Source organism: Gallinula chloropus (assembly GCF_964237585.1).
Source record: "Gallinula chloropus genome assembly, chromosome: 5".
NCBI lineage: Eukaryota > Metazoa > Chordata > Aves > Gruiformes > Rallidae > Gallinula > Gallinula chloropus.
Window position 1 is genome coordinate 23,399,819 of NC_140090.1, and position 26,237 is coordinate 23,426,055.

Here is a 26,237-nt window from a genome sequence, read left to right on the forward strand (position 1 = left end):
ATCCCAAAAAAGAATTTGATTTGGCAAGTCACCTGAAAAACAGGGCTGCCAACAGTAAGTTTGCATTTGATTAGTACTCTAGAACTGATAAAACGGACATTTGGAATTGTAATCTTTTAAAATTAAATTATGTTTCAATCAGTAGTACTAACACCAAGGCCTAATAGCAAGCACTGTCACTTTCTTCAGGTAATAAGACCATACAGTGATTCACCCAATAAGATTTGCCTTCATTCTACCTCCATTTGATCACCAGCCTTTTCCACTGACAAATGCTGTATTTATGTGCTGAGTTACATGAGAACGGAGAAAATGACAAGATGTCCAATGATATGGCAATCATAAACTGGTTTAAAAAAAAAAATAAAAAACCACTCCCTTTGTTCCAAACAAAACCCCCAGGATTTTCTCCTGACGTTACTAAAATCAATCTGTACTGTTTTGTACGGCTATTACAAAAATGATTTTTGCAAGCAATGAAAACCAGCACACTAGGACAGAACACCCAGCGATTTTCATTTCAAGCATAGCATGACCATTCATTTGCCCAGCATACAGATCCCCTATCTTCCATTGATGGCATTGGCCTTTGTCCATGTCTCATTCTAAGAACTGCAGAGTCAAGTTCAAAGAAAAAAAAAAAATTAAATTATGAAGTGACTATGGAGTCTGTGTGAATTTCACAGAAGAGCAGTGGAGACTCACAATCTGCATGCTCCACAGAAATTGGCTAAAAACTGAGATTTCTTTGCCACCTTACTTCAAGCCAGGCTGAAAAGATTTTCTGGAAGGAAATTCCTCTTCAAAGGCAGTACCCTTCTCCTCTACCAGCACAGCAGGTAGACAAGTTACAAAACAGGATGCCTATTCCTCCACTGACATATGCAATTCAAACTGTTCAACACCAGTTTCCCTGATGCAATTACTGCCAGGGAAGTCAAACAAGACATTTATCTTCATCCATCATGAGACAGAAATATAATCAAACCGCATGACTCTGTGCATTCTGAACCATGGGAAAGGGGGTTCACCACGGCGAACCAGGATGGTGTAGGAGAGTGGGTGCACACACTTGCAAGCACCCAAACCTTCAGATCCTGGCAAGCTGCCAACAAAGCTTCAGCACTGTAGATGTTGGACCCCCCAGTCACAGATTGCGGCATGGAATAAGCTGAACAAAGAGGTAGTGTTCCCTGAGTTCACAAAAGGTAGAGAGCTGTGATTCACTGTTAACCCCCACATCTGGGAGCAAAATACACAGATCTCAGTAGCAATACAAAAAGGTATTGTAATCGTGACTAATGATGTTTCATACCAAGGAGCAAAGTACCTCAGTTTTATCTTTTAGCTCTCTGCTGCAAGCAAAAAGCTTGTTCCAATCATTCTGTGGGCAAATTCTTTAATACTGAAGTGGCTGACTTGGCATATGACAAGCTACTGGTATAATAAATGATGATTCAAAAGGCACAGACAGGCTTTGCCATCAGATTCACAAACAGACCAAGGTCCCAGCTGTCTCAATTGCATGACAGCAATTGCATATGTTGGCAATTATTAAAAATCGTTGAAAGTCATCCATTTAAAGAAAGCACTCAAGATGGACAAATTAAAGAGTCTTCAACCTTTTTTTAGACGTTGCCTTTCAATTTGGTTCAATTAACATAAATGTATTTTAAAAGACCCTGATACTCCTAGACTGTTAAGATGTATGCAGTTTTGCCAACTCCTGTAAGTTTTACTACAGATTTCACAATATCTGAGTATTTACTTACAGCCTAAGTGCTTTGAAATTTCTTATGAGACATGTTCTCATTTACAGAAGTCATCTAATGCTCATATTGCATAGATCTTGACTACAAAACTGATGACCACTTTAACAACTCAAAAACTGGAAACCAAACCCAAACAAGAAGGCTGCTTTATGATTTTTAAGTCCTAGCTCTGATTTTTGAGCGCATCGGGTTGGCAATGGCAAAGACAGAAAAGAAACAACTGACCTCTGTGAGCCATTAACAGAAGACTGGGCTAGGTGACAGAAAAGCTGTTTTTCTAATGCTCATTATTACTGTGACACACAATTTAGCTGGCAAAAATACTTCAATCTCCTCTCTTACACTTTCTTTCTAACCCTGGTTTTTACCAAGCCTTTAAGACCAACCCAAAACCTCCAATTGTAAAGAATCTCCCACTGCAGGATGGAAACTGTTTTGATATAACTACATTTGCTCAGGTGCTGAAGGTCCCCAACATATTTATCATGTGAAATGCTGCTCAAACGAATTCCTTAACAAGCATGAAGATGCCAAACCTTGGAAATATATACAAAAGAAAATTGAAACATAGGTTTGATATCCCTAAACTGTTAGGTGTATTAAATGCACAAACATTCTGCTTTCAAAGTCGGCTTTTAGCAGAAGACAAGCGTTTCTTGTTGTGGTTCCTCAAGACTCAATGTCTAGCACCCAAGCTTTTCTATCTACAAAGAACTAGAATTCAGAGGTGAGAGGCCATGGGAAGCAATGGTGCTTTGCTACAGCACCATTTGTCTTGTGTTCTCTTCAATCTCCCTGAGCCTCCATTAGTGCTTCCAAACAACAGGCTATTCCTTTACATGGAATTTTTTTGTGTGTGTTTTTATTTAAAAGTGGAAGACTGATTGGTTGTTAGGGTTTTTTGGGTTTTGGTCTTGGGTTCTTTTGGGGAGTGGGGAGGTGGATGGATTTTTTTTTAAACGAAGAATGAAAACCAGCAAGTTGTGACATTCCCAAGGGAAGTGGCACTCTGACCTCAGGGCAATGGGCCCAGACTGGTGCCCTGCACACTTGGCTGAGGCAGCCTGTTGGTTTCCTTGGGGCTAAGGTGCCCACGTGAAAGAGCTGCAGAGCACAGGCAGGCAGGTGGGTCAGAAACCAGGGCTTCAAATATCGTGCTTGTGATCTGTCACGCCAAGCCAAATAAACGCTCTCATCCACTACTACATCAGCAAATCCTGGGGGAAAACTGCTTTTTCTAAACAGCTCAAGTCTCAACTCTACTGATGAAGGTACTAGAGTGCAGGAGCCCCAAAAGTTTGCAGTGATACCAACTTTCAAGACACAAATGGAGTTTATGTAAGCCCCAGACTGGGCAGACAAACCAATATAAGACAGGGCCACTCTGGACTGGGACTACTTACCTTAGTGAGATACAGATAATCTACTTGCCTAAATAATCTGCATTTGTTTATCCTTCAGGATAACCAACAGCATCTATCTCTAAATACTAATGAACCCCTCGATGGTTCTGAAATTCTGATGAAAAGAAAAAGGAGTCCTTTAAAGCACCAAACTGAAATAAATCCGCTGAGATACTTACAGTAAGATTTCCAGACAGGTGGTCTGTATTCATCAGTATCTGAAAGAAAACCAACAAATCTCAGTATTGTGTCGGAAACATTTTAATACAGAAATAACCTTGTAGAAGCACTTCCAGATTTATTAAGATAAATATTGTACCTAGGTTCCAAAATTATTTTTTACTATCTGAGTATAGAACTACCTGTTAAAAGTTCCCTTTCTTAACTTAAACTGAAAAGATGGAAAGGTATTTTCTTCAGCCAGCAAAAATAAAAATGGCAAACGTACAGATGAGAAACCAAAATATAGGGAAGGGGTAGGGGAATGCATATTTTACTACGTATAAATCCTTAAGTTCCCTTCTAAATTCCACCAGAAAGATTCTTAAAATCTCAATTTATATTCTGATAAATCAGCTTTCATTCAATTTATTCCTGTGATTAGCTTTTCCCTCTTCTGGATAGCAATTAACAACTCCTAAAATCAAATCAGAGTAAGTACTGTTTTTATAAAAAGGAGGGTATTTTCATACTGAGTAAAAGCTCTGCTTGGAAGCAGTCAGTATGTATTAAAAGTACCTGCACATTTCTAATCCCAAATTTTAATTGTCGAAAATTAAACAGTTGCAACAGATGCAGCCATAGTTATCCGTTCCTACTTTGATACCTTTAATTAAGGCAGTGCAAGCTGATTCATTCCAGAGCCATTGTAATGTGATCCTTAGCACTGCAATGTCACGTGGAAAGAAGGCAAAAGGCGTAAGTAAAAATAAGGGATTTAGTCCCAGAAGACAACCCTTACCCCATTAGCTGATTATTTCTTTTTTGGCTATAGCCTGTTTTTTTGCCAATATATGCACCAGTTGAATTTGCAAATAAATAATTTAAGAAAAGGACAACACACATTGTATTTGTAAAATATGAGCTGACTGTTAAGAAAATATAAATATCCTGGCAGCCTAACCTATACTCGCTCACACTCGAGCCATACGACTGCTGCAACTGAGGGCAACACCATTATAAAACTGAAAAGCAACAATATTTGTGCCAAACAGAAAACCCCAAGCCTTGTTAAAGTCAGGCAGGAACAGCAGTAACTTTCATACAACAAACACTTAACGTTCAGGAATGGGAAGGAATGATTTATGTTATGCAGCTGCGCACAAGGATTTTGTTAGGAAAATCTGTGGGTGCTTTACTGCCTTTACAGTGCGAGAATACCCCCCGGGCATCCAGCGTGAGGTAATGAAACAACAAAAGGTCATTGCGATTGCAATTTAACAAAAATACAACGTTATCTGATACAAAACACCGTAGCAGCACCTACAGCACAGTGACATGGGTGAAGGAGAGCATCTGTAGCGTTTCTCTCTGTGCAAGAACGTTTCTGTTACTAAAACCACTGCAGAAAGATAAAACAGAGTAAGCATAAGCACCAGACCCCTCTGCTAGTTACCCAGCTTTAAAGATTAATCAAGGTATTTCCATTTAACGCATCATTGGTATTTCAAAACATGTTATTAGGAAAAGAGCTTGATTTCCAGATAGTGCATCTCCAATTCAGCACCCAAAGTACTGACGAGCACTTTAAGGCACGATAAAAAAACCCACAGAAAATGCTGAACCCAAAATAAATTTTCTCACTAAGGCTGCACCACTTTCTAATTAACGCAATAAAGTCTCTGCTGTCAGCTCTCAGATTTTTCTACAGCTCCCATCAGCACACTATCTCGGCTCTGCTAAACGTTTCCATGATAAAATAATTTTCTACAAGCTGTGCATCATGTTTTATCTTAACTGTATTTTCAGCCTTAAGTGAGAGGCAATTCAGCTTAAAGCTGCTCCTCTCCAAAGGTCTAGAGCCCTACAGGAAACGTAAATGCATAAACTGGTCCTACCAGCACCGGTGAGGCTTTTGCCAGCATGAGGGCACTCTCCTCAGCAAGGACATTTTACATCAGGCACGCTGTCCGTATACATAAATTGCAATTCCAAACTGAGACCAGTTTCAAGCTGACAGATGCTGGTGCTGAACAGCCTTTCTAACCTTTACAAGTCAAAGTGTTTGATCATTTCCTATTATTCCAAGCAATGACAGATTTTTAAAAATTCTTCAGAATTTTTCTCTGATTACAAGGGTGTAAGATTTTATTTTTACATAATATAATAGGACTTATTCAGATTATCTACCCTGAATCCATATTGATATCTAATAATACCGGTATCTAATAATTTTCCAGCCTGGAATAGATCAGAAAAGAAACAGCTGTCTGCCCAAAATCTGTACCTTCAAACTTCTAAATAGACCTGTCATTGTATAAATATGTGTGTGTGCGTAAAGAAAAGAGTAACAATATCTTAAATTGATGGCATTGCTTGAAATCCCGCTGAGACCCAAAGCTACACGCAAGGTTAAGGGCTGGGGGTGGAACAATGCTGCAGGACATGTGAAAATACATTTACAAGCTTTACCCTGCAGAAACAGTTTATGCACTTCAACCCAGAGCAAAATCAAACTCATCTTTGAAGAAAGCATCTTACTGCAGACCCAAAACAGCTGCTGCCTCTAGCTCAGGCATGGACCTGCCTTTTTTACATAGCCTACATGACATTTGATGTGTGTCCCTGTTTCTGAAGCAGAGTGTGGCGGTATCAGGACTATTTAATCAGGCACTGTTTAATATCTTTGTCAGTGGCACACAGAGGGACTGAGCACACCCTCAGCATGTCTGCTGATGACACCAAGCTGTGTGGTGCAGCTGATGTGCTGGAGGGAAGGGATGCCATTCCAGAAGGTTGTTGACAGGCCTGAGAGGTGGGTCTGTGCAACCTGCATGAACCTCAACAAGGCCAAGTGCAAGATCCTGCACAGGGGTTGGGGCAACCCCAGGCACAAACCCAGGATGGGCAGAGAACAGATTGAGAGCAGCCCAAGAAGGACTCGGGTGGAGGGTGGTAGTGAAATACAGGCTTAATGCGAGACAACAATGTGTGCTTGCAGCCCAGAAAGCCAACTGTATCCTGGGCTGCACCAAACCAAGTGTGACCAGCAGGTCAAGAAAGGTGATTCTCTCCCTCTGCTCTCGGGAGATCCCACCTGGAGTACTGCATTCAGCTCTGGGGCCCCTAGCACAAGATAGACATGGACCTGTTGGATGGACTCCACAGGTGCGCCACATAGATGATCAGGGGCTGGAGCACCTCTCCTATGAAGACAGGCTGAGAGAGTTGGGGCTGTTCAGGCTGGAGAAGAGAAGGCTCCGGGGAGACCTTATAGCAGCCTTCTCAGTACCTAAAGGGGCTACAGGAACAGGGACTGTTTCTCAGGGAGTGCAGTGACAGGACGAGGGGTAATGGCTTTAAAGTTAAAGAAGGTAGATACAGATATAAGGACAAAATCCTTCATTGTGAGGGTGGTGAGGTCCTGGCACAGGTTGCCCACAGAAGCTGTGGCTGCCCCCTCCCTGGCAGTGTTCAAAGCCAGGTTGGATGGGGCTTTGGGCAACCTGGGCTAGTGGAGGGTGTCTATGCAGTGGCAGTGGGTTGGAACTAGGATCATCTTGAAGGACCCTTCCCAACCCAAACCATTCTGTGATTCTCCAAGGGCAGGAGTTTGCCAGCTCATCTCTCTCTGTCCAATGGACAAGGACAGGAATCATCTCTGATTACGTCTTAAACAATTCTTGGTGCTTTCTTGCCATCATGTCCTTTCCTCCCAAATACTCTCCTCCCAGGACCTGGCCTTCTCCCAAACTTAGTGATCTTCATCTGCACATAAGACCTCTCCCCTCATTCCCGAGCATCACTTTGGTTTGCTTTCCAGTGCTGTCCTGCTAGGATTCATCCCCCAGCCCGCTTGATCTATTCAGCATCTCATCCTCAAGCCATCCCACCTCTACTCAAGGCTTCCTTGAAAGTTGTCTGAACACAGAGAAAACAGAGACAGAAAAGCCCAGAACAGCGCAACAGGCAGGTTCTGGCAACAGCCCAGAACAGCAGAAATGTCACAGTGGGGCAGAGGCATTGGTTTCTGGGCCCAGCATGCTCTTCTTTAAGCACATAAATAAATGAAAGAAATAGGAAACTACGCAACTGTGCATCTTGGGCATGAACCATGTGCAATTAAGAAGTGAAAAGCACAGAGTGATCATCAGAAACACAGGCTTGCACAGAACAGGGCTTCCGCCAATAGAGAATGATACAGTCATTTAGGAGAAGTTCATATACAGACACAAACACCATAAGAGCATCTCAGATTTTTTCCATAAACACAAACGTGACTAATTGTGACATTACAGCATAGCATTTCCCTTCGTTATTTTCCTTCTTTCTTACCATTTCCATTTTATCCCTTATATAAATCTGGACAACTGTAGTACTTTCCGAGTGTACATTTTAACTGCAGATATGAAAACTGTTACTATTGCCTCAAACTGTTTAGACTGCTTGTCTCTGTGTATTCCTTTTATAGAGAGAATAAAAATGTTTACCTCTGCTTGAAATGGTTCTTTCTCTCTCCCCACTGAAGATCAGCCAGCTCTAGGGTAGAGCAGCAGCAGCTTAACTACGCATGGTCACCCCATAAAGCAATTTAGGACTCACTGTGAGGCTTCCTGTAGAGAATTCAGTTTTATTTTTCTTTTACCGGACGTCACTCCCCACAGCACGGTGACCTGTAACATCGTGCTGGAGATTACTTTTAAACACTGCCTGGGATGAAACAATCAGCTGTCCGCTGACACAGCAGTTCCTGCCCCAAACTTTGATTGTATTTGGCAATATCCCCATTGAACACAGGTGAGGCCTCAGGTGGTGAACCTTATGGAAGAGACCAAGCGTCAACACAATCAGGAGAAGACCCAAGTTCATGTTTTCTTAACTGATCTAGGACCAAAGTATGCTCTAAGTCATAAATATGAAAAGATGCAAGAAAGTATAAAACATTCTTTTGTAAGCTATGTCCTAGGCACTAATTGGTAAGTGTCAGTGTGTATTTTAAGATGCTAATCTTGCTGCTTTTGGCAGCAGCATGTGTCAAAACTTAACCCCTGGAGAGTTAATGCATGGTGAATGGACATGGCCATATGCTGACCCACACAACAGACTCCTTTCTGTGCCCGAAAAACAACTTCTAGAAAATTCCTCCTCAGCCTCAAAATCTTCCTTATTAGCACCTTCTCTATGCCCAAAGGATGCATGTAAAAATCACTCAACTTACAGAAATGAAGCCATAATTTACTTTCTGGTGAGATGCTCAAGTCACAAAAAAATGCACAGCTGAACAGAAAATGTCATTTCATCTCTCTTTCAGAGTACAAATGCCAGAAAGTAAGCTCAAGCCATCATGAAGCATTTGAAGCAGCAGCCAAGCAGGCCTTAGCAGTCAGGGCTTTTACGCAGTCTGACCAAAATAAAACTCAAACAGCATTAAGGTAATTAAAGGATGCATACAGTCTCCGCCCTAGGCAGCGGTAGTAAAACAGATGGGCTTCAATATTATGGTTTCGGGGTAAATACGAGGAGCTGTGGCAGCACCCAGCAGCGCTGGACGTGTTCTGCAGAAGCCCCGTGCAGCAGGCAGCAGCGGGAGGGGAGGTGATGGCTGGCAGCTCCCAGAGATGGGGCAGTAGGTGCAGAGAACAGGCAGAATACTGCTGTCTATTGCATGTGTACTGAAGGAGAGAGGGCACACACCAAAGGTGCTTTGTCACTCCTGGAAAGGACCTTGGGATCCACTTTTTTTCCTCTCTCTACTCCTCTGCTAATGCTTCGGCCATCAGCAACAGGGTGGCTGGCAGAGGCAGAGCCCTGATGCAAAGAGCAAGAAACATTGTGCATGACTACCTGCCCATCACAGGAGGTCCCGCAGAAGCCAACCCGCCCTCCCTGGCAAGCAGAGTAATACTGTCGTGGTGTAACCTGGCTGGCAGCAGTGGTTTACACACGCTGCTGTCAGAAGCTGCAGAGAAGTTCATTTCATCCAGTGCTCAGTAAACAAGAGTGGAAGGAGCGGTCTACCTTTCTTGCCTTGCATGAAATGTTTTCTTAGAAACAAACACTTCAGCATTTGGTTTCTTCACATGGTTATAAAAGGGAAATGATCCTCTGGCTCAGTCCTGTCCTATCTCTGCTGTTCCATAGCACAGAGGTAACAAATTATTTCTGACCAAAACAACTTGCATGGGCTTACGCCATGCTTTTTAAGAGATCTCAGGCAACTTTGTGAAATATTTCCTTTCTCTTAAACAAAAACTATTATACTGTTCTTTTACAGAAACTGTTGGTGTTTAAAAGTCACTGATAAATAACATTAGTTTCCTGCAGGGCTGAAAACAGCCCAGGCAGCAAGCACCACATCTTCTCCCAGTTTCCAAATACACAATATACCCTATGACACTCAGCAACAATGACTGATACTTCTTGACTGTTATTAAGGCTTTGACACTACTTTAATGTTATCCCTGGCACATGATTTCCTTTGAGTTAAGGAAAAAAAGCTTTGAAAACTTTTAGACACGTCAAGGCTCTTCCTCAGGCAGGCGAACGCTGTTACTGAAATCGTGTGCTGAGGAGTGGCACTCGTGGCACTCCACCACTAAAGCCATCCACCTGCGTGGGCAGAAGGCATGGTCACCAGCAAGAACTCTCCTTACAGAGTTCTACTCCATTCCCTCAGCCTTTGGCGCAGGTAACTACACTCCTTAATGCCCATAAACCCCCCCACACCTCAGATGCTTTAGACTTTGGCTTAAGCAAGAAAACAACAACAACAGAAAAACCCAAAACAAAGCCAAACCGATTGGCGTTCACGTTCTTCACGTTTTCCAAAGGCATTTCTGTCTGGGAGGAGAAAAAGAGTCCAAGACAATCTAAGGGAAAGAAACAAACCAGTGAGAATGAGCACCAATACTGAAAGCATCCCTTTGGCTGCCAGACTACACTACATCACAGGCACTGTGCCCCAGGAATAAAATGTATTCTTTTCTGCTCTTCTGTCCTCACGTTTTTGCTTATACCACCCCAAACAAGTAAAGTGAAGTTTCTAATTAGCATTGGAATCTTAAAAATGAAAGAGAGAAAGCTAGTTTGAAGGATGCTCCAGAAAACAACAAGGGGTGCTGCCATTTCCCTGGCATGACCAAGAGGGAGGCACGAAAACACTCTCAGCAAAAGGGCTTGAGGCAGGGCATAGTCTTGTGGGGGAGAGTATAAAGATCACACCACTGTCCTGGTTGCTACAAACACCTGATCTGGCAACAATAAATTCTGTGTGAACTCTTCTACTGGGGTTGAATGAGAGACGCACCGAAAACAGCTAGAGTCCAATGCCTTTTATTAGCAGGTCTACTATTACTGCCTCCCTATGAATGACAGGAAAATGTTAATGAGCAATATTTCACCTACCACAAGCACTGCTGCTGTTAAAAGAACTCATCCCATAAGTGACTGGACCAGGTTACAAGTGATCTGTTTCTAGTTTTACATTTAACTGAAGCAAGGGAAGCAAGTACTTGTTCTCCCTGCTCTTTGCCAGATAAATATTGGCATCAGTTGACACAAATGTTGGCAAATAACTTAAAAAAAAAATCCTTTATAACAAACCCCCCTATTTTTTACACTTTAATGGAATTTTTACATGTGCAATGGCAACAAGCAAAACACAGCTGATGTCCCCTTTCTCTTGACTGGATTTTAATGGAGAGGTGGGAAACACTTCTCCCATGGAAGCACAGTTAGCTTACTGCTTACTACAAGTTTCAAACCCTCTAAAATTACATCTAAGTGTTCCTGCAAGTATAAAAATTTAGACCTCAAAAGATGACAAGTGCCACCTTGTGGGCATTTAACAGAGACGGAGTTTAACCTTGTTTTCCATTTCTGGGGGGTATCACAGCCGCCAAGACAACAGGCTGCAGCCGATTTTCAGCATTTCTGGGAACACCGTCTCGGCTTCCCAAGAAAAGCCAGACCCGGTGGGAAGGGCTACCTGGCTGGCTCTGCGGGTCAGCTGTAGCTACAACACCCAGCCTGCCAGCTGCCTATCACCTTTTCATTTATCTCGCTAAGGGAGTTATGAGAGCTCTGTAGGCTCAGCTATCCTGAAATGCCTGGCTTACACAGTAAACAACTTCCACCAGAAAATGTTGTCAAATTCAAATATGTCTCTTTATCTATTTCAAAGTAAAAGAGCCTGCCAATTATTTTTTTTAAGCTTAGTGTGACCAGCTGTAGCCTCAAAGTACTGGGTCAATGAGTGAGGCAGTTTCCCATCCTCTTTAAGGCTTATTTGAAAAGTCTTTGCAAACTAATTTTGCAAGTTCAAAACTGACAGAAATATGCCCTTACTGGTTTAGTCACTTCTTTAGATTTAATAGATAATTTGCCAAAGTATCTTCTGTATCAGAAAGTCTTGGGGCAGTTCAGAGTAACATCAGGTAACAAAAGCTTGAGAACTTTAATCAACCTTCCCTGGTTTAAATCCAGACAAGTTTCCATTGGAGACAGTGTTTTCACCACAGTCAGTGAAGCGTATTTGGAAGCCAGGAGAAATACCCGTTGAGGCTATTGCTCTTAACGTTGCTCTTGTTCAAACCACAGCAAGGGATAATGTAGGAGAAAACATTTACCTTTTGACATTTCCTTCCCTATTTTTTGTTCCACAAATCCTTCACTGTCTATTTTAAAAGCCTGCCTGAACAGAGAACACGCTCATTTCCCATCCTTGTTTTACTTCTTCCAAACAGTAATAATACCAACAAGGGCACATTAGTTTTACTGTAACTTCCAGCCAGTGACTACCATTATAGCCACAGCCTCAAGGCATTCACAAAAATACATTTTTGTCTTGATTTCTCTAACATATCCAACAGGGAATATTGATTGGAGCTTGGTTAGACAAATATCCTGAGCAGTCACCCTAATATTGAAAAAGAACAATATGATATGGTACAAAAGTTTCTTATAGCTGTAAATTAATCCCCTCCCCTGAATAAGAAGACTGTTCAGTAATAGACCCTAAATAAAGGGCGAGTTTTTGAAAATACAACCCCTCCATCCATCGCATAATGCCTTAATTTGCTGAATGGGGAGGCATGTTTTATCACCATTTGCTTGGTTGCTTTGATTTTATTCCTCCCTCCTCCTCCTCCTCCTCCCCCCCAGCCCTGGGCTAATGAACATACATTCACTTTCCTGCTCTAAACCCCACTTTCAAACAGAGTGCTGTGGTTTTACCAAAAGCTGAACACAACAAAAGAGTACAATAGTGACCCTGCCTCCATATCCATTGGTAAGTCTGCTGAGAACATATCATCCCTTGAATTTTGGGCCAAGATAGCTGCTGTGCATTCATTAGCCTCCTGGGGGGAAAAGCAGAGAAAACAAAGGCACCCCTCAGCAGCCCAGGAAAAATCAGAGTCACCTGGAGAAAATTAACTGCAGATCTGATTTCTTACTCCTGTTGTAAACCGGCCTCAAGACAGACGCCAAAGCACATCTCCCTCCGTAACCGTGTCAGATAGTCAAATAGATGCTGTTGCCTCTCCTTCCCCAAACCTGACCCATTTAAATTCTTGAGTCAGAGTTATAACAAACCTATTACAACTCTTATTACAAACAGATTTTTCATTTTCTAAATCAGTTGTCAGTAACACACGCCATTGCTCATGCAAAAATATGGCTCGTATTTACGTCCTGATTTCCAGAACAGATGCAATACATCAACACTTGGGATTGGAAGGAGGAAGACAGACTACCAAGTAAAGTATCCTTGCCTGGAACCAGGATCCGTTTTTTTTTTATAGTGTCATGAAGGAAACTCCTAAAAATCTTTATTGGCAAGGTCAGAGAAAGGGAAATGGACACAGTGTGGTGGGATGCTTTTTTTTGAATTGGAATTAATTTCTAACTCCAGAAGTCATTCTCTGGTTGCTGCAAGCTTTTCCCCAATCCAAAAGCTGCAACTGCCATTCCTTACCTCTTCCCCTTCTCATACAAAACCCCCAAGAGGCCTCCAAAGTAGGATGCTCCAGGTAGAAAAGCTGAAAACTTCACATTCTTTTTTGGCAATTCCATAACTCACTTTTACAACTGCAATCAAAGAACTACAGCAGAATATATTTACCCACCAGCCTCTCCCTGTTTATAGCATTAAATCCATCTTCTTCATAACTCTTTTCCTCCTTGGCAGGTTCATCTGCTGCACAAGGCAAGAACCAGAAAAAAAGAGAGTAGGTGTGAGGTCCACTCAGTGGAGAAGCTGTGCTCCAGGTCCACTCCTGCACCACCCAGCACTGTGGGGCTGAAGCAACAGCCAAACAATCATCCTGAAGGTTGTTAAAGCAGCTCTGTAAAGCCCTGGGAGGCTTTATGCATGGGCCCCCCATTTGTCCTCAGTCCCCTCTGCATTTGGGAGGATGAAAGCAGAGAAGGGGAGCTGGGAACAGGCTGCTGGAGGGAGACCTGAACACAAAGGTTTGCCCAGTAGGAACAGGGGAGCTGGCCAGAAAGCACAATATGGTCAATGCTTGGAGATAATTTCCAAGTCCTTTTCTGGGTAACTCCATACATTTCTTCCCCCTCTGGGAAACCAATTCAGATGTTTTACTTGTCTCTGTTTTGAAGTTCTTTCTCTTTTTTTCCACTGATTAGAAGATGTTGGCCTGCAAATAACACAAACTAGGGCTTATTACCTCACACTCTATCATGACACTGTGTTAAGCAGGAGGCGTTGAACAATTATCAGCTGCATTTCTGGGACAGTGGTGCATCCTGACTGTAACTGAGGTCCCACAGGATCACCCACAAACAAGAAGCAGAGACTGTCCTACAGAACAAAGTATCCAAACAGAAACAAGAGCTGCAAGAGCAGAAGAGGCCTATGTAGATGAAATAATCATCAAAGACCTGTATCTCTATTCCCAAGTCTCCCCCAGCCAGCACTACCTCTTTGGGGAACAGCTCTTCTAGTGTCCTTAGCTCCACTTTTGACTTCACATAAACAATCCTATCATTAGAAAACATATACAGACAGGCACATGGAGAGCTATAGGAAGCGACACATCAAAAATCTAGTTTATAGTTTTAAAATGGTCCTGGCTTACCCACACAGCTAGCTGGGAACTGCCGGGAAGCAGAACGCCGCAAGCAATTGTCAGAGGCTGTGATACATGGGCTCTTCATACATGAATAAGGGCAAATGCTAATACAGCTCTGGGACACGGCGAGCCCCGCTTTGTCTTCCGCGGCTGCTCTCGCACAGCAATGGGAGAAGAAAGATGCCTTTCAAAAAAGGCAGTTTTTACATTCAAGTGCAATGACTAACTGCAAGGCTTCCCCATCAAAGCATTTGAGAAGCAGGTCTGCCACTCACAGACCTTTCTGCTGTGGGGGAAAATAAAAAGCCAACAAGCATAGCAGCCGAGTGAGCCAGCACGAGCAATCCCTCGGCCAGAGCAGCCTGCAACTCACATCTCAGAGGTTGCTCAGAGGCATTCCCCTGAGTATGGAATGCTGTCCCACCCTGGGGCTCGCCAAGCTTCAGGGCAGCAGCCACACACAGGCTACGTTTCACACCTCCTGCAAATTCTGAACCTGCAGAAGAGCAGGTTAGGACAAAAAGATCACCTTGCTTTGGTCTGATGCAGTGGGAGGTGGATCACGGTGGGGGTATCTTCTTAAGACAACACAGCTTCAATAAAAGCTAAGGAAAAAGAGATGTTCCAGTGAGTTACTGTTGAGCTGGCTGCTCTGCCACCAAGGAGGGGCAGGCAAGGGTTCTGGGAGGGGGCTGGGACCACAGATTGCTTTGACAGAGCCTGGAAGCAGGCAGGTAGACAGCGCAGCCCAGGGAACCACAATAAAGCAACAGCACAGCCATGTGCACGTACTCTCTCCATTGGAGATAAAACCAAACAAGAGAAGGAGAGGGAATTTTTTTTTTTGGGGTGGTAATTTTCCTTTGCATAGTTGTAAATAATTACCTTATTATACTACAAACGTTCTTTTTTTTTCAAATAAAAAAGTATCCAGCCTAATTCACTTACCATGTAAATTTAGGCACTGAAATAATACACAGTGCAAAGTTTCTGAATGTTTTCTTACAAAGAAGAAGAATCACTACTTTGAAATACTTCTCTGCTTCTACTAAACCAGTGAAGATTTTTTTCAACACTTTCAAGTCCTATTTGTAAATATACTCTTTGAAAAACCTGAAAAGGAAATCAGCAAAATCAACTGCTGTGTCAAAATCACACTTCCTTTATTGGAAGGATAGACCCTTGTGCCTGTGTTCAGCCAGTGAGGCAGAGCTGAGGAAGAGCTACATCCTCTTTGGGGTCGCTGGGGGGTTTTCACGAAAAATGCTGCAACTGAAACATCATGTCCAGATTCATATGGAAACCATAAAGCACAGATGAAAAAGTATGGAAGACTGGCCCTACCAAATAATTATCAGCAACTTTTATAGTCTGCTCTGGATTGTATACTTCCCAGATACTAATTCAGCATTGAGGAGACTGGCTTGTACCCCGCCAGTGCGAGAGCTAGGAACATTTAGGTTCTGCACCAAAGTGCTGGGTTTGTATTTCAGAACTATATAATAATTCCATACTTCCTTTTACACTCAAATACTTTGCTACATGATGCACCACTGTATTCACCATGTAATTTAAATGTTATCAGCTGTGGCTTTGCCAGCCATGGCAGCACACCACCATGCTGTGGGCAACAAAACAGCCCCAGTGTTTTTCCTCTACTTTTGGAGTGGGAATTTCCCACAAGTAAGATGTCCCAGAACACTCAGTTTCTGATCAGGGTCAGAAACTATGTTTTTATTTGAGCTTCCTGAACGGCAGGGCTGTGTAAAGGGAGTTGCTCTTGCAGTGAAGGAAATGGGAAGGAGACAAGAGATGGGGAGCAGGAGTGCAGTGGAGAGGGAACCACCACCTCCCATAGGCACCATGGACATCCATCCCCAACTGCATGATGTACTCAACAGAGCCAGATCCTACCACCCATGCCAAAGATGGATGCTACCATGGCCTCTATGGCCAAGACCAAAAGCAGAGTTACCTACTCACTGTGAGCAAGAAGGTCTAGCTTGCAACTTTGACAGTGGTCCATAATCAGAAGTTGTAGTTTTCTTAATGCATTCTTCCAGGGATTAAGATTTGCTCATGTGAAGGGATAGATGACATTAGCATATCCTATCAGCATTAATCACAGTTTTAAACAGAAGCACTAAGCAGCTCTGATGGTCACAGCAGCCCCAGGTCTCTCCACAATACTCATCACAGAATTTCTAGCAAAAAACCAAAAATGTATTTGGGGTCTGATGTATTAAAATATGTCACAGAAATCAGACTCCCACAGGCATGAATAGGATTTTATGAGTGCATTTTCCAGAAACTATGAGATCACTTCAGATACATCACTTTTTTCATTCAGACAGAGGATGAACAAATACTTTCGGAGCTGAAGATGTCAGATGTCAATTGACTCTTTCAAATCCACAGAGGCTGTTGTACACATGGCAAACAGACCACGCTTCCCAGCCGAGTGTGATCAACCCTCCTCCCCTTGAACAGAGCCAGGACAATGACCACTACTCCAGCATATGGCTAAATCCTTGGGGACAACATGGAGAACTACAGGAACTCTTCCCAGCATCTTCTTGGGTCTGACTAGTGAGGGTGCTTGAAGCCCAGATGCCATACAATTACAAAGCCCTAGCAACATTGTTAAATGCATTAGAACACCAAATATTTCACTGGCTTTAACTGACACTTTTCCTTGCTTCAAGACAGATTCAAAAGGGCAAAATCTAGAGGGCTTTTCATCATCTTCCACCATTTGTGAAAATATAAAAGGCAGACACAATCCACTCCACTGAAACAACCATCAAGACAGTTTCTGATTTTACAAGGGAGCAGGGAGCATCTCCTATTCTTTCAATGCCTACGAAACTGCCCTGGGGCCAGGTCTCGGGTCTGTTTTGTTTTGTTTCATCTGAAGACACGTTTCAGCAGAGCTGCCCGATCGCTGTCCACAAGGTGGAGCAGCTCCGCAGCCTGAGATGCAGATGCTAAGTTCAGAAAAAGGAAAAGAATCATCTAAGAACTCACTCTTAGAGGTGTTACCTATGCCGGTGTCCTTGGGGGATGCAGATTAATGTGCTTTTATTTGGCACAAGTAACAGTCTCCCAGAAGACTTGTGTTATTAGCTTTATGTAACTCAGTAAATCAAGTTTATTGATTAAAATAGTATTTAAGTTGTACCTATTACACCACCATTATACACAAACATATTCTTTTCTCGACACTGAGACGTGCTTTAGAACATCAAATAAACCAGTTGAGAACTCCTGGAAAGAGTTAGTAAGAGAAGAAAGTCCACAAACCCAACAAAGCAGAAAGAATCAGCCAAAGAGAAGAAACCCCAGTTTTACACCTGAAACACCTGACTGAAGTATGCATCGGCAAGGCTTGGGAACTCTTCCTGGATCCGAGGATCCAGAGTGTTATTGCACTGCAATGCCACCAGATGACATTCTGTGCCACGCAGACTGCCTCCAGGTCCTAGCAGGTCACTTGAGGGCACAGAGGAAAGGGATGTGTGTGTGTGTGTGTGTGCTTGAGCTGATGATACTGCAACAGAAACTTGAGAGAAAACTCCAAAACCCCATCTTGATTCACTACTTGTGCGCACAATGGGACCTGACCTTTCCAGCTTCAGTGACAATCCTCAAACCTGATTCCTTAAGACTCTTATACAATATTCACAATTAACAGAAAACACTGTTTTATACCAGGCACTGCATGAAGCACACTTCTAAGTGCTAAGCTAAGAAGCCATGACTGAATTTTTTTCATCCTCATTTAGAAGTCTGTCACTTCTTTGATACTTTGATGAATTGATACCAATTTACTACTTAATAGATCCATCTTCTTTTCCCAGTTCCTATGCAGGTTTCCCTTTCAATTTTTTTCTTGAGATTGCATTGCCAGCAAAACCTTTTCAAGGTTGCTCTCCTTATTTGTTTCATTAGGTTCTATAAATTAGGCAAGGTTAGCACATCACCTAGGAGAAAATAATCTCATGATTCTTCCTACTTGGACACTTTCCCTCCCAGATACACGACTGGGAGTTGGAAGAGCGAGTTTCTCTCTAACATGATTTCCATTTTTAACAAATCACCTGCATTGTTAAGTCTTGTAAAAAAACCCCCAAACCCCAAACATTGTACTAATGTACCTAAATTGCTCCATCTAATTAAACTATTTGAAGTTCCTATTGAGACTAGATGTTGAATTACTTAAATCTTCCTTAAAATTAGCCTGTGCCAGTCAGTAATGGATGAAGCCCAAGTATTTTAAGCATGGGCTAAACACTTCAAGAGTATCTACTCCAACCAGGTTAAAAAGATCCCTTTGAAATCTCAGTTTTCCTGGTGAAAAAGATCTAGCACAGGCAGTGCAATGTCAGGTGTGCATTCACTGTGAAAACTGCTTCAAGAGTGCAAGATGAGCAGTGAAATCTTGCCCCTTTTTTTCTTTTTTGCCTAGAAGGATCTGTACTGAGTACCATTCCCACAGCACCCCACGCTGGGTACCATTCCCACAGCACTCCATGCTTACATTCCCTGTAGCAACAAAAGTCCTACTATAAATGCCCCAGTTCCATGAACAAACTTCCACCCCCTACTTCAGTTAGGGCAGATTCAAAGGACACTTCTCTGGCACAAACTGGCTCTTTCTGCCACCAAACTTTGACTATCACAGTTAGCCACAAGCTTTAAGCATAGGTCAGCACCACATATACAAATACAACTTGAATTGTAGATGATCTCTTCACCTCCTGTTCTCAGAACACTCTGCATGAAAGTGAAGAAACAAACAGATCAATGTTTGAGTATTTCCTAAACTGCAGGGAATCCCCAGACTTTACCTGTTGTGAGCCACTTTTTAGAGGAACATTTACTTTCTGTGTACCTGTGAGCAAGCTAACCAAGCATTCTAGAATTTAAAAGCAAAACTTTTATTTAGAGAAAACAATTATCTAATTTCTCTCTTAAGACCATCACATTAGAAAATATGTGCTTGTACTAACATAAACACACCCTACCTTTCAAAGCATCCGCGAGACAGTAAGTACAGTCTGCATGGAGAACAGTAATCACAGATGCACAGCATTTACAAGTCATTTGTTAATTTGCATTTCAAGTATGGAAGAACTTATTTCAAAAGGTTTGCTTCAAACCTGCATTAGTGAATAGATTAATTTAAAAGAATAACTCTGTGCACTATGACACCAAAGCTCACAGAGGTGGAAAGGAGCTCTGTTAAGTGGGCAAATTAATATCTGCGTGCTCTTTCAACAGCGTATGGATACCTGAAATGGAGGTATAATTGGTTTCTTTGTCCCTACCCTTGCTGCCTGTAGCAGTCTCTTGCTTGTTTCCTTTCATCTGATATTTTCCCTATAAATTTCTCTAAACGGTGCCCTTGTTCATCAGCTCCTTAAATAACCGTATCTGTCACGCCGACTACAGCTCTGTCTCTAATCCCATTCATTGGCAGCCACTCAGAGTGGAAGCACTTCAGAGATTAAAAGAGAATTGCTTCACTTCTTATTTCTTAACCACCAATATTCAGGAGAGTGACTTTTCATCCATTGGCAGGTTCTGAGCAAGAAGGCAAGCACATGAATAACTAATGACAAATATGTCCATGAAGATTTCTCCTGGCCGTTTGGAAATGTCTTTGTTCACACAAGAGAGTTGATGAACAAACAAATGAACACAAAGAGAATCCATAGAACATATGGGTAACTCATAAGCACTAAAACATAACCTAAAAATATTTCTCTTTCAAAGTACTGCACTGACTTTCTCAGAACACTTCTCAGTTCACCCAGACACAAGCAAGCAGCAGTGGCAATGGGATAACTTAACACTTCCCCTCTGTTTTGCTTTACATTGTTTGTTATCTTTCCTACACTTGAATCACCCAAGTGGAATGACAGCACACCCCTCAGCCATGTCACTGGAGATCTCACAGCTCAGGGTATTAACAGATGGGCTCTAGGAAGTCTAGACACAGAAACGTAACTGATGGCTCTCTCTGTCTGCAGAGCAGAACCAGCGGGTATCCTTCAGCTGCTTCCCTGCTAAAGTGGGTGAGCAGCTTCAGCTCAGCTCCATGAAGGCTGGGCTTGAAGCCACTGACTTTGTGCTGCAACAGCAGAGGACACCGGCTTCCATGCCATTCCAGCTGCTGCAGCAGGCATGAAGAAATGATTAGAGAGGAAAGAGGCTACACCTCCAATCACCACAACCTTTCACAAGGGAATGTGACATAAGATAGAAAAAGGGCACTAGAATTGGACACCTACTCAAGTTCCAGATACTTACACGCAGCAGGTATGAAAGTCTGCACTATTTTGTCAATAAGGATGTTTCTAAAATCCCCACCAACTCTTGGTTAGCAATTCATGACTGTGAATCAAATTAATCACATCTATTATTTGCAACAAGAAACAGGCTTGACCAGGATTTTTTCAGTTCTCAGATATATTGTCTTCCAGGCTTCTACTAATGCAGTCCTAGTACAGGATCTGCTGTCCTCTGCTAGGTCAAACCCACACCGCTGTTTTCTCCTGGTGTCACAAAACGCCACACCACATACTAATGGCCACCTATGGTCACAACAGGCCATTTCTGTCACCATAATTTTGTGTAGCTATGAACCCTATTGGGTCAACAGGCTTGCCCAAGGTAGCCAAAGTGGTTGGTAGGTAACAGAGGTACGTTTATAGCCAACAACTTCCACTCTGTTCAATCTCTGATTGCTTCCCACCAGGGCTGGTCTTCACCTCTGTGGAGCAGTTAACCTCCTCTCCCTCACAACCCACACCACATACAGACTCATCAGCTGCGCCACTGCATGGCAGGAACACAAGCAGCTCCCTACCACCTTCCATATGGACCAGAGTGAGCACAAGATACCTTAGAAGACCATGGCAAGACAAGGAAGAGAATTTTAAAATAACTAAGAATGAGAAAGCGATGAACCTTCACATTTTCTTCCTTTGTGTTTTATGTTGCATCATAAGCTGGACAATAAACTAAGAAGGAAGATTTAGCCCCAGTGAAACAGTCCTTTTCTGCAGCAGAAAAAGGCTGCTAATACAACAGAAACTCCTTTCTCCAACCAACTTTCCAGTGAGTTTCAAGGTGCCACCTCCAAGATGCACACCTCAGTTCTGCAGCAGCTAAGCAGTGCCGCTCTGAGGAGAGCAGCAACGGGCAACCTCCAACAGGAAGCTACCAACCATCCAGCCAAGCAGAAAAAATAAGACATACCTGACCTTTCAACTGCCTCAGAACTGCATGTCAAACAGACATCCAGCAGCCACCCTGCTCTCTCGTCCTGTCCCCTCTTAGTACAAGCTTTGGACTACACACCAAAATAACCGTAAAACAGTATCAAGAGCATGGAGAAAGCACGTTATGACATTTCCCATCCCTCTCCTCCCTCTTGCTGTACTCACACACATACACACATTAACTGAAAGGGCAACTTACCATAACTTTATAACACATCCTATTAACAGTGTCCGTAGAAAGCGCGAAATTTGGTTCAGTGCGATGCAGCATTATGGGTTAGAAAGAAATGCAGTAACGAGCCTGGAATTTATGTGGACAAGCAGAACCAAAGCACACATCTCCCTCAGGATCTGTTTGCTCAGGACAGTTTTACTGATAGATGTGAATTTAAAATAGTACAATTACGGGTGCTTAATCCCTCAAAACACATACATTAATTCACAGGCACATGTATTCTGCCTTTCTCCAGATTTGATGATGTTGCTTTGGTAGGGCTTATACTGAAACGCATCAAGATCCATTATTGTGTGAGCTATTTTTTTAATTAATTACTACGGGTCAGCTGTGGTGCAGTAACTGATAACACAACTACCCAAGGGCAGCCAAAATGCAAGATAAAGGCTGAAAGCATTGCATTTGTCTGTGAACACACATTAGCCTTAATCTTTGCATTGTTTTAATACCTCTTTGTGCTTTCCTAGAAGGGTGAAACCCTGAGGTTTTACTTTCAGCAAGATATTACTTAAAAACTACACACAGTGGGGTACCCTGTTCCATCTTCTCTTTGCTCATTAGCTTTTACAGGTATTGATGTCATTTACTCTAATAACAGATGCGACAGCACAAAAAGACATCCACTTCAACTTACTCTGTAACTCAAATTTATATTTCTAGAAAAGTGTCATTAAGTAGATAAAATACATGTGAACTAAAATAAAAGTCTTGTAAGTTTACAACCAAAGTACCTGACTTAGGAACGCCACTTTATTTCAAAGCTGAAGTTAAAATAGTCTTAATTTTGCAGGCAAAGATTGTACACAATAACCATGGAAAAGACATCTTAAGTTCTACAGCCTGGTATTTTGATTTTCTGTTAGGGACAACTACAGTATTTACGTCCAGTAACTATGTAACAACCCACACCTTGTCCTAAGGAGCTGACGTTCCAAAGATACAACACAATATGCACCACAGGCTGTTTAACAAAAGCTGATCTTCCCTCTGAGCACTCTCTATGTTCACTTTTGCTCCTGCATTAAAGAGCTTAAGACCTGCCCTGCAACTGACCACATGCAGGACCCCCGTACCTGCACAGACTCCTCCAGAAGTCCGGGGAGAGCGGGGGCTTATGTGAACCCAAACCCAAGATCAGGCCTAGAATGAGAGACAGCTCGCTCCACTGTGAACCATGACAGCCCACCTTTTGCATCCTGAAAAACTCAGGCAGGAAATATAAATTTAAGCGGCAGCACTGTAGCTAAATCCAATACCGCACAGATTTTATCTACAGAGAAGTATTTTGCAACACATGCTAAACTTTCTGTGACAGGGCTTAATATGCCACAACAATACAACAGGTGTCAGGTTTTATGAAAACCCACGAGAGAGTTTTTATTCTTTTCTGAAGTCGTACCAGCCCAGGAGCCACGGGATGAACGGCAGCAAGTCGTTTGTTTACACAGGAAGCAAACGCTGCAGTCTAAACACTACAAACAGACTTCATATCGTCACCCACAGCTACTCACTGGAAATCACTCCTGGTGCGTAAGCTCCTTACGAGACAGAGTATCCCAAGTATCCTGTTAATTCTGTACTTGTACCAGTCATGCTAATTCCCGCTTTGTATTGCTGCGTTCACCTCATGGTGCTGGCAGTTTGTAACACCCACCCCACCCCGTAAATTTCAGCACAGGCAAGCGGAATAACCCTACCCAAAGGGAACGCACAGGTCAACCCGCATGTTACCTGTAGCTAGAGCTGGAGGTCCCACACACCGGCTCCCGCTACACCGCCTCCGGCTGGGAAGCCCAACGCTCGCAGCCTCCCGAAACCGCCCCTTCGCGAACCCGACCGCTGCGGGCAGTTCAGCCCCGCACCCCGACGCTCCCGAGAGAGGGGGGACCCTCGTCAGCCGACCGCGGCGGCTTGCGGAGGCGCCGCAACTTTAACTCGCCCATCGCGTCCCGCAGCCCGAGCCCACGCCGCGGCCGGCACCGCGGGCTGCCCGCGGGGCGCGCTATTCCCTCCCGCCACCTCCGGGCGAGGGGCGGCGCGGCGGGCCCCGGCCTGCGGCAGCCCTCCGGGCCGGCGCCCACGCCCAGGCGCTGCCGTGCGGCAGACAATGGGGGCCGGCAGCCCCGCGCCCGCCGGGATGATGAGGCGGCGGTTACTCACCGAACAAGGTCAGAGCCATCGCGGCGGCGGGGCGGGCCCAGGGGGCGGCGGGGGCTGGCCGGGCGGCGCGGGGCTGGCATTGGCGCGGCAGCTCTCGCATCAGCGGCGGGGCGCGCCTGCAACACAAGTTGGGCGCGGGGCTGTCAGGGCGCCCCACAGCACCCGCGGCCGCTGCCACTTGCTGCCGCGGGGCGGAGCGGAGCGGCCGCAGCCCCGCAGGGGAGGGGAGGGGAAGGGAAGGCAGGGCAAGGCCCGGGGCGGGGGGCGGGAGGAAGATGGGGACGCGCGGTAGCGGCGGGGAGCTCCCCGCTCCCGCCCCCACTCACGCTGCGGCCCGCCGCCTCGGGGAGCCATCTTGCGCCGCCACACGACCCGCCTTCCTCCCGCCGCAGCCGGCGGGACGGTTCCCATGGCAACGCGGCCGGCCCGCCGCCCGCCGGGGCACAAAGGGAAGCGTCGTCGCTTCGTACGGGGCGGCCGGGCAGAGACCCCGGGCGTGGCGGCCCTGGACCCCATCCCTTCACACGTACGTGGCACCGGCACCGCCCGGCCTGGCTCTCGGGCTCTCGCCGACGCCGTCCCGGACGCCTCCTCTCCGCTGCGGAGATGCTCCGTGGAGACCGGGCTGGGGGTACCGGGGAGCGGCCCGGTAGCCTTGGCAGGGCTGCGGCTGCCCGGAGCGGGAGAGGAGCCAGCGCTTCGCGGAGAGCTGCGCGATACAGATTTCCAGCGAGCGCGAAGGGAGCAAAGCGACGGGATCCCTCTTGGAACCTGTCGGCGTGAGAGGATCCAGCCGGGCCAGCTGCCGGCACTCTGCCGTCCAGAACTGTAAATTTCAGAGCTAAAATCCTTTAATTGAAAAAACCCCAAGCAACCCACCGTCGCGCCTGGTGTGGCTCCTTGACACGGCTTGCACTTATAGCCTGAAAAGAGATATTTAAAACAGAGATTAGTTACTACCCAGCAGATGATCCCCAGCATGGGTAGGACAACCAGACCCACCTCATTGGGTGAGACAGTTGTTTCTTACTTCTAAGTGCTGGTTCACCTCTCCAGCACAAGCGATGCACACTGAGAACTCAAACCCAGCCCAGGCAGGATGGACACAAATGGTTTACTTGAGTTTAATCCACTGCAGCTGTGCAAACCCACAGCCTTCAGCTTCTAAGGCATAAGCCAGGGCAAGCAATTCTTCCGCAGGTGTTATTAGGAGTCTGTCCCACCTTTGCTTGGGGCACTGCTGTGGCCACCACAGCGGGCGTGCTGCAGCTAGAGGCTGCCTTCAGGACAGGGACTTTGCCCTAAGAGAGGCTGAAGGAGCAGGAGCCTGTAGGCTACATCTACATCTGCCGCAATTAACGGTTCTGGTTCTGTGTGTATGGGTTAGGGGCAGCAAACACATAAAATACATTTTTCTTTCTCAGCAGAGCAGCTAAAACATGAAGGTCTGTCTGCAAAATGAGTATTTTATGTAGTTAGCTGCACACGGGTGACCTTACTCTGAATTCTAGCTAGTCTTTTTGTAGCAAACAAAAGGGAGAGCGTGCGTGGGAAAGTTTTTGATATTTTGCTTGCATTAAACATTTAAAAACACGGGGCTTTTGTTATGTCTGTCAAATACTTCAAAACATAGACGTCTACAATGGTATATTTTGCTTACTGTGCAAAGTTTAAAACAAGCAAACAAACCACAAAACCCCAACCTTTCTTCCCAGCATGATTCTTTTCTCTGTTTTATTCCTTCCCAACTGAGTTCTAGCACAGTGGACCCGATTTCACAAAATATTTTCATTTTGCGTATGTAAAATGTAAAAGCTGCTCGAGCAACTGGACTGCTGAGAAATAGTATTTTAATTGTAGGGCTAAAAGGGGGTAAAAATAGATGAAAAAACAGTTTGTAGAAAAGCAACGTAAAAAAACAATCTTTGCCCTTCTGCTTACGCGATTTGACCTTTGTGTGCACAGAGTGTTTTGCTTTGCTTTTGGAAAGAACTTGGATCTTCTTACAAATTCTCTTATGTTTCCTGGAATTAAATCCCAAGCTTTCACTCCAACTTCCTTCAATTAAATAGCCAGCTTTTATTCTTCCACTACTCCAAAATCTTTATTGCCATCTACTGAAC

The 26,237-nt window shown here is 44.2% G+C and overlaps 1 protein-coding gene across 1 annotated transcript in view; it reads right to left on the reverse strand.

Annotated features, from left to right (window-relative positions):
* The window catches only part of CHN1 (chimerin 1), a 99,053-nt gene extending 74,824 nt beyond the window's left edge, over positions 1 to 24,229 (reverse strand). The window contains exons 1-2 of the mRNA XM_084265238.1: positions 24,115 to 24,229; positions 3,355 to 3,393 (exon numbers count right to left, since the gene is read on the reverse strand). Of these exons, the coding sequence (XP_084121364.1) occupies positions 3,355 to 3,393; positions 24,115 to 24,214 (139 nt within the window). The 5' untranslated portion in view covers positions 24,215 to 24,229. The remainder of the gene's footprint in view (positions 1 to 3,354; positions 3,394 to 24,114) is intronic.
* Positions 24,230 to 26,237: the final 2,008 nt, after the last annotated feature.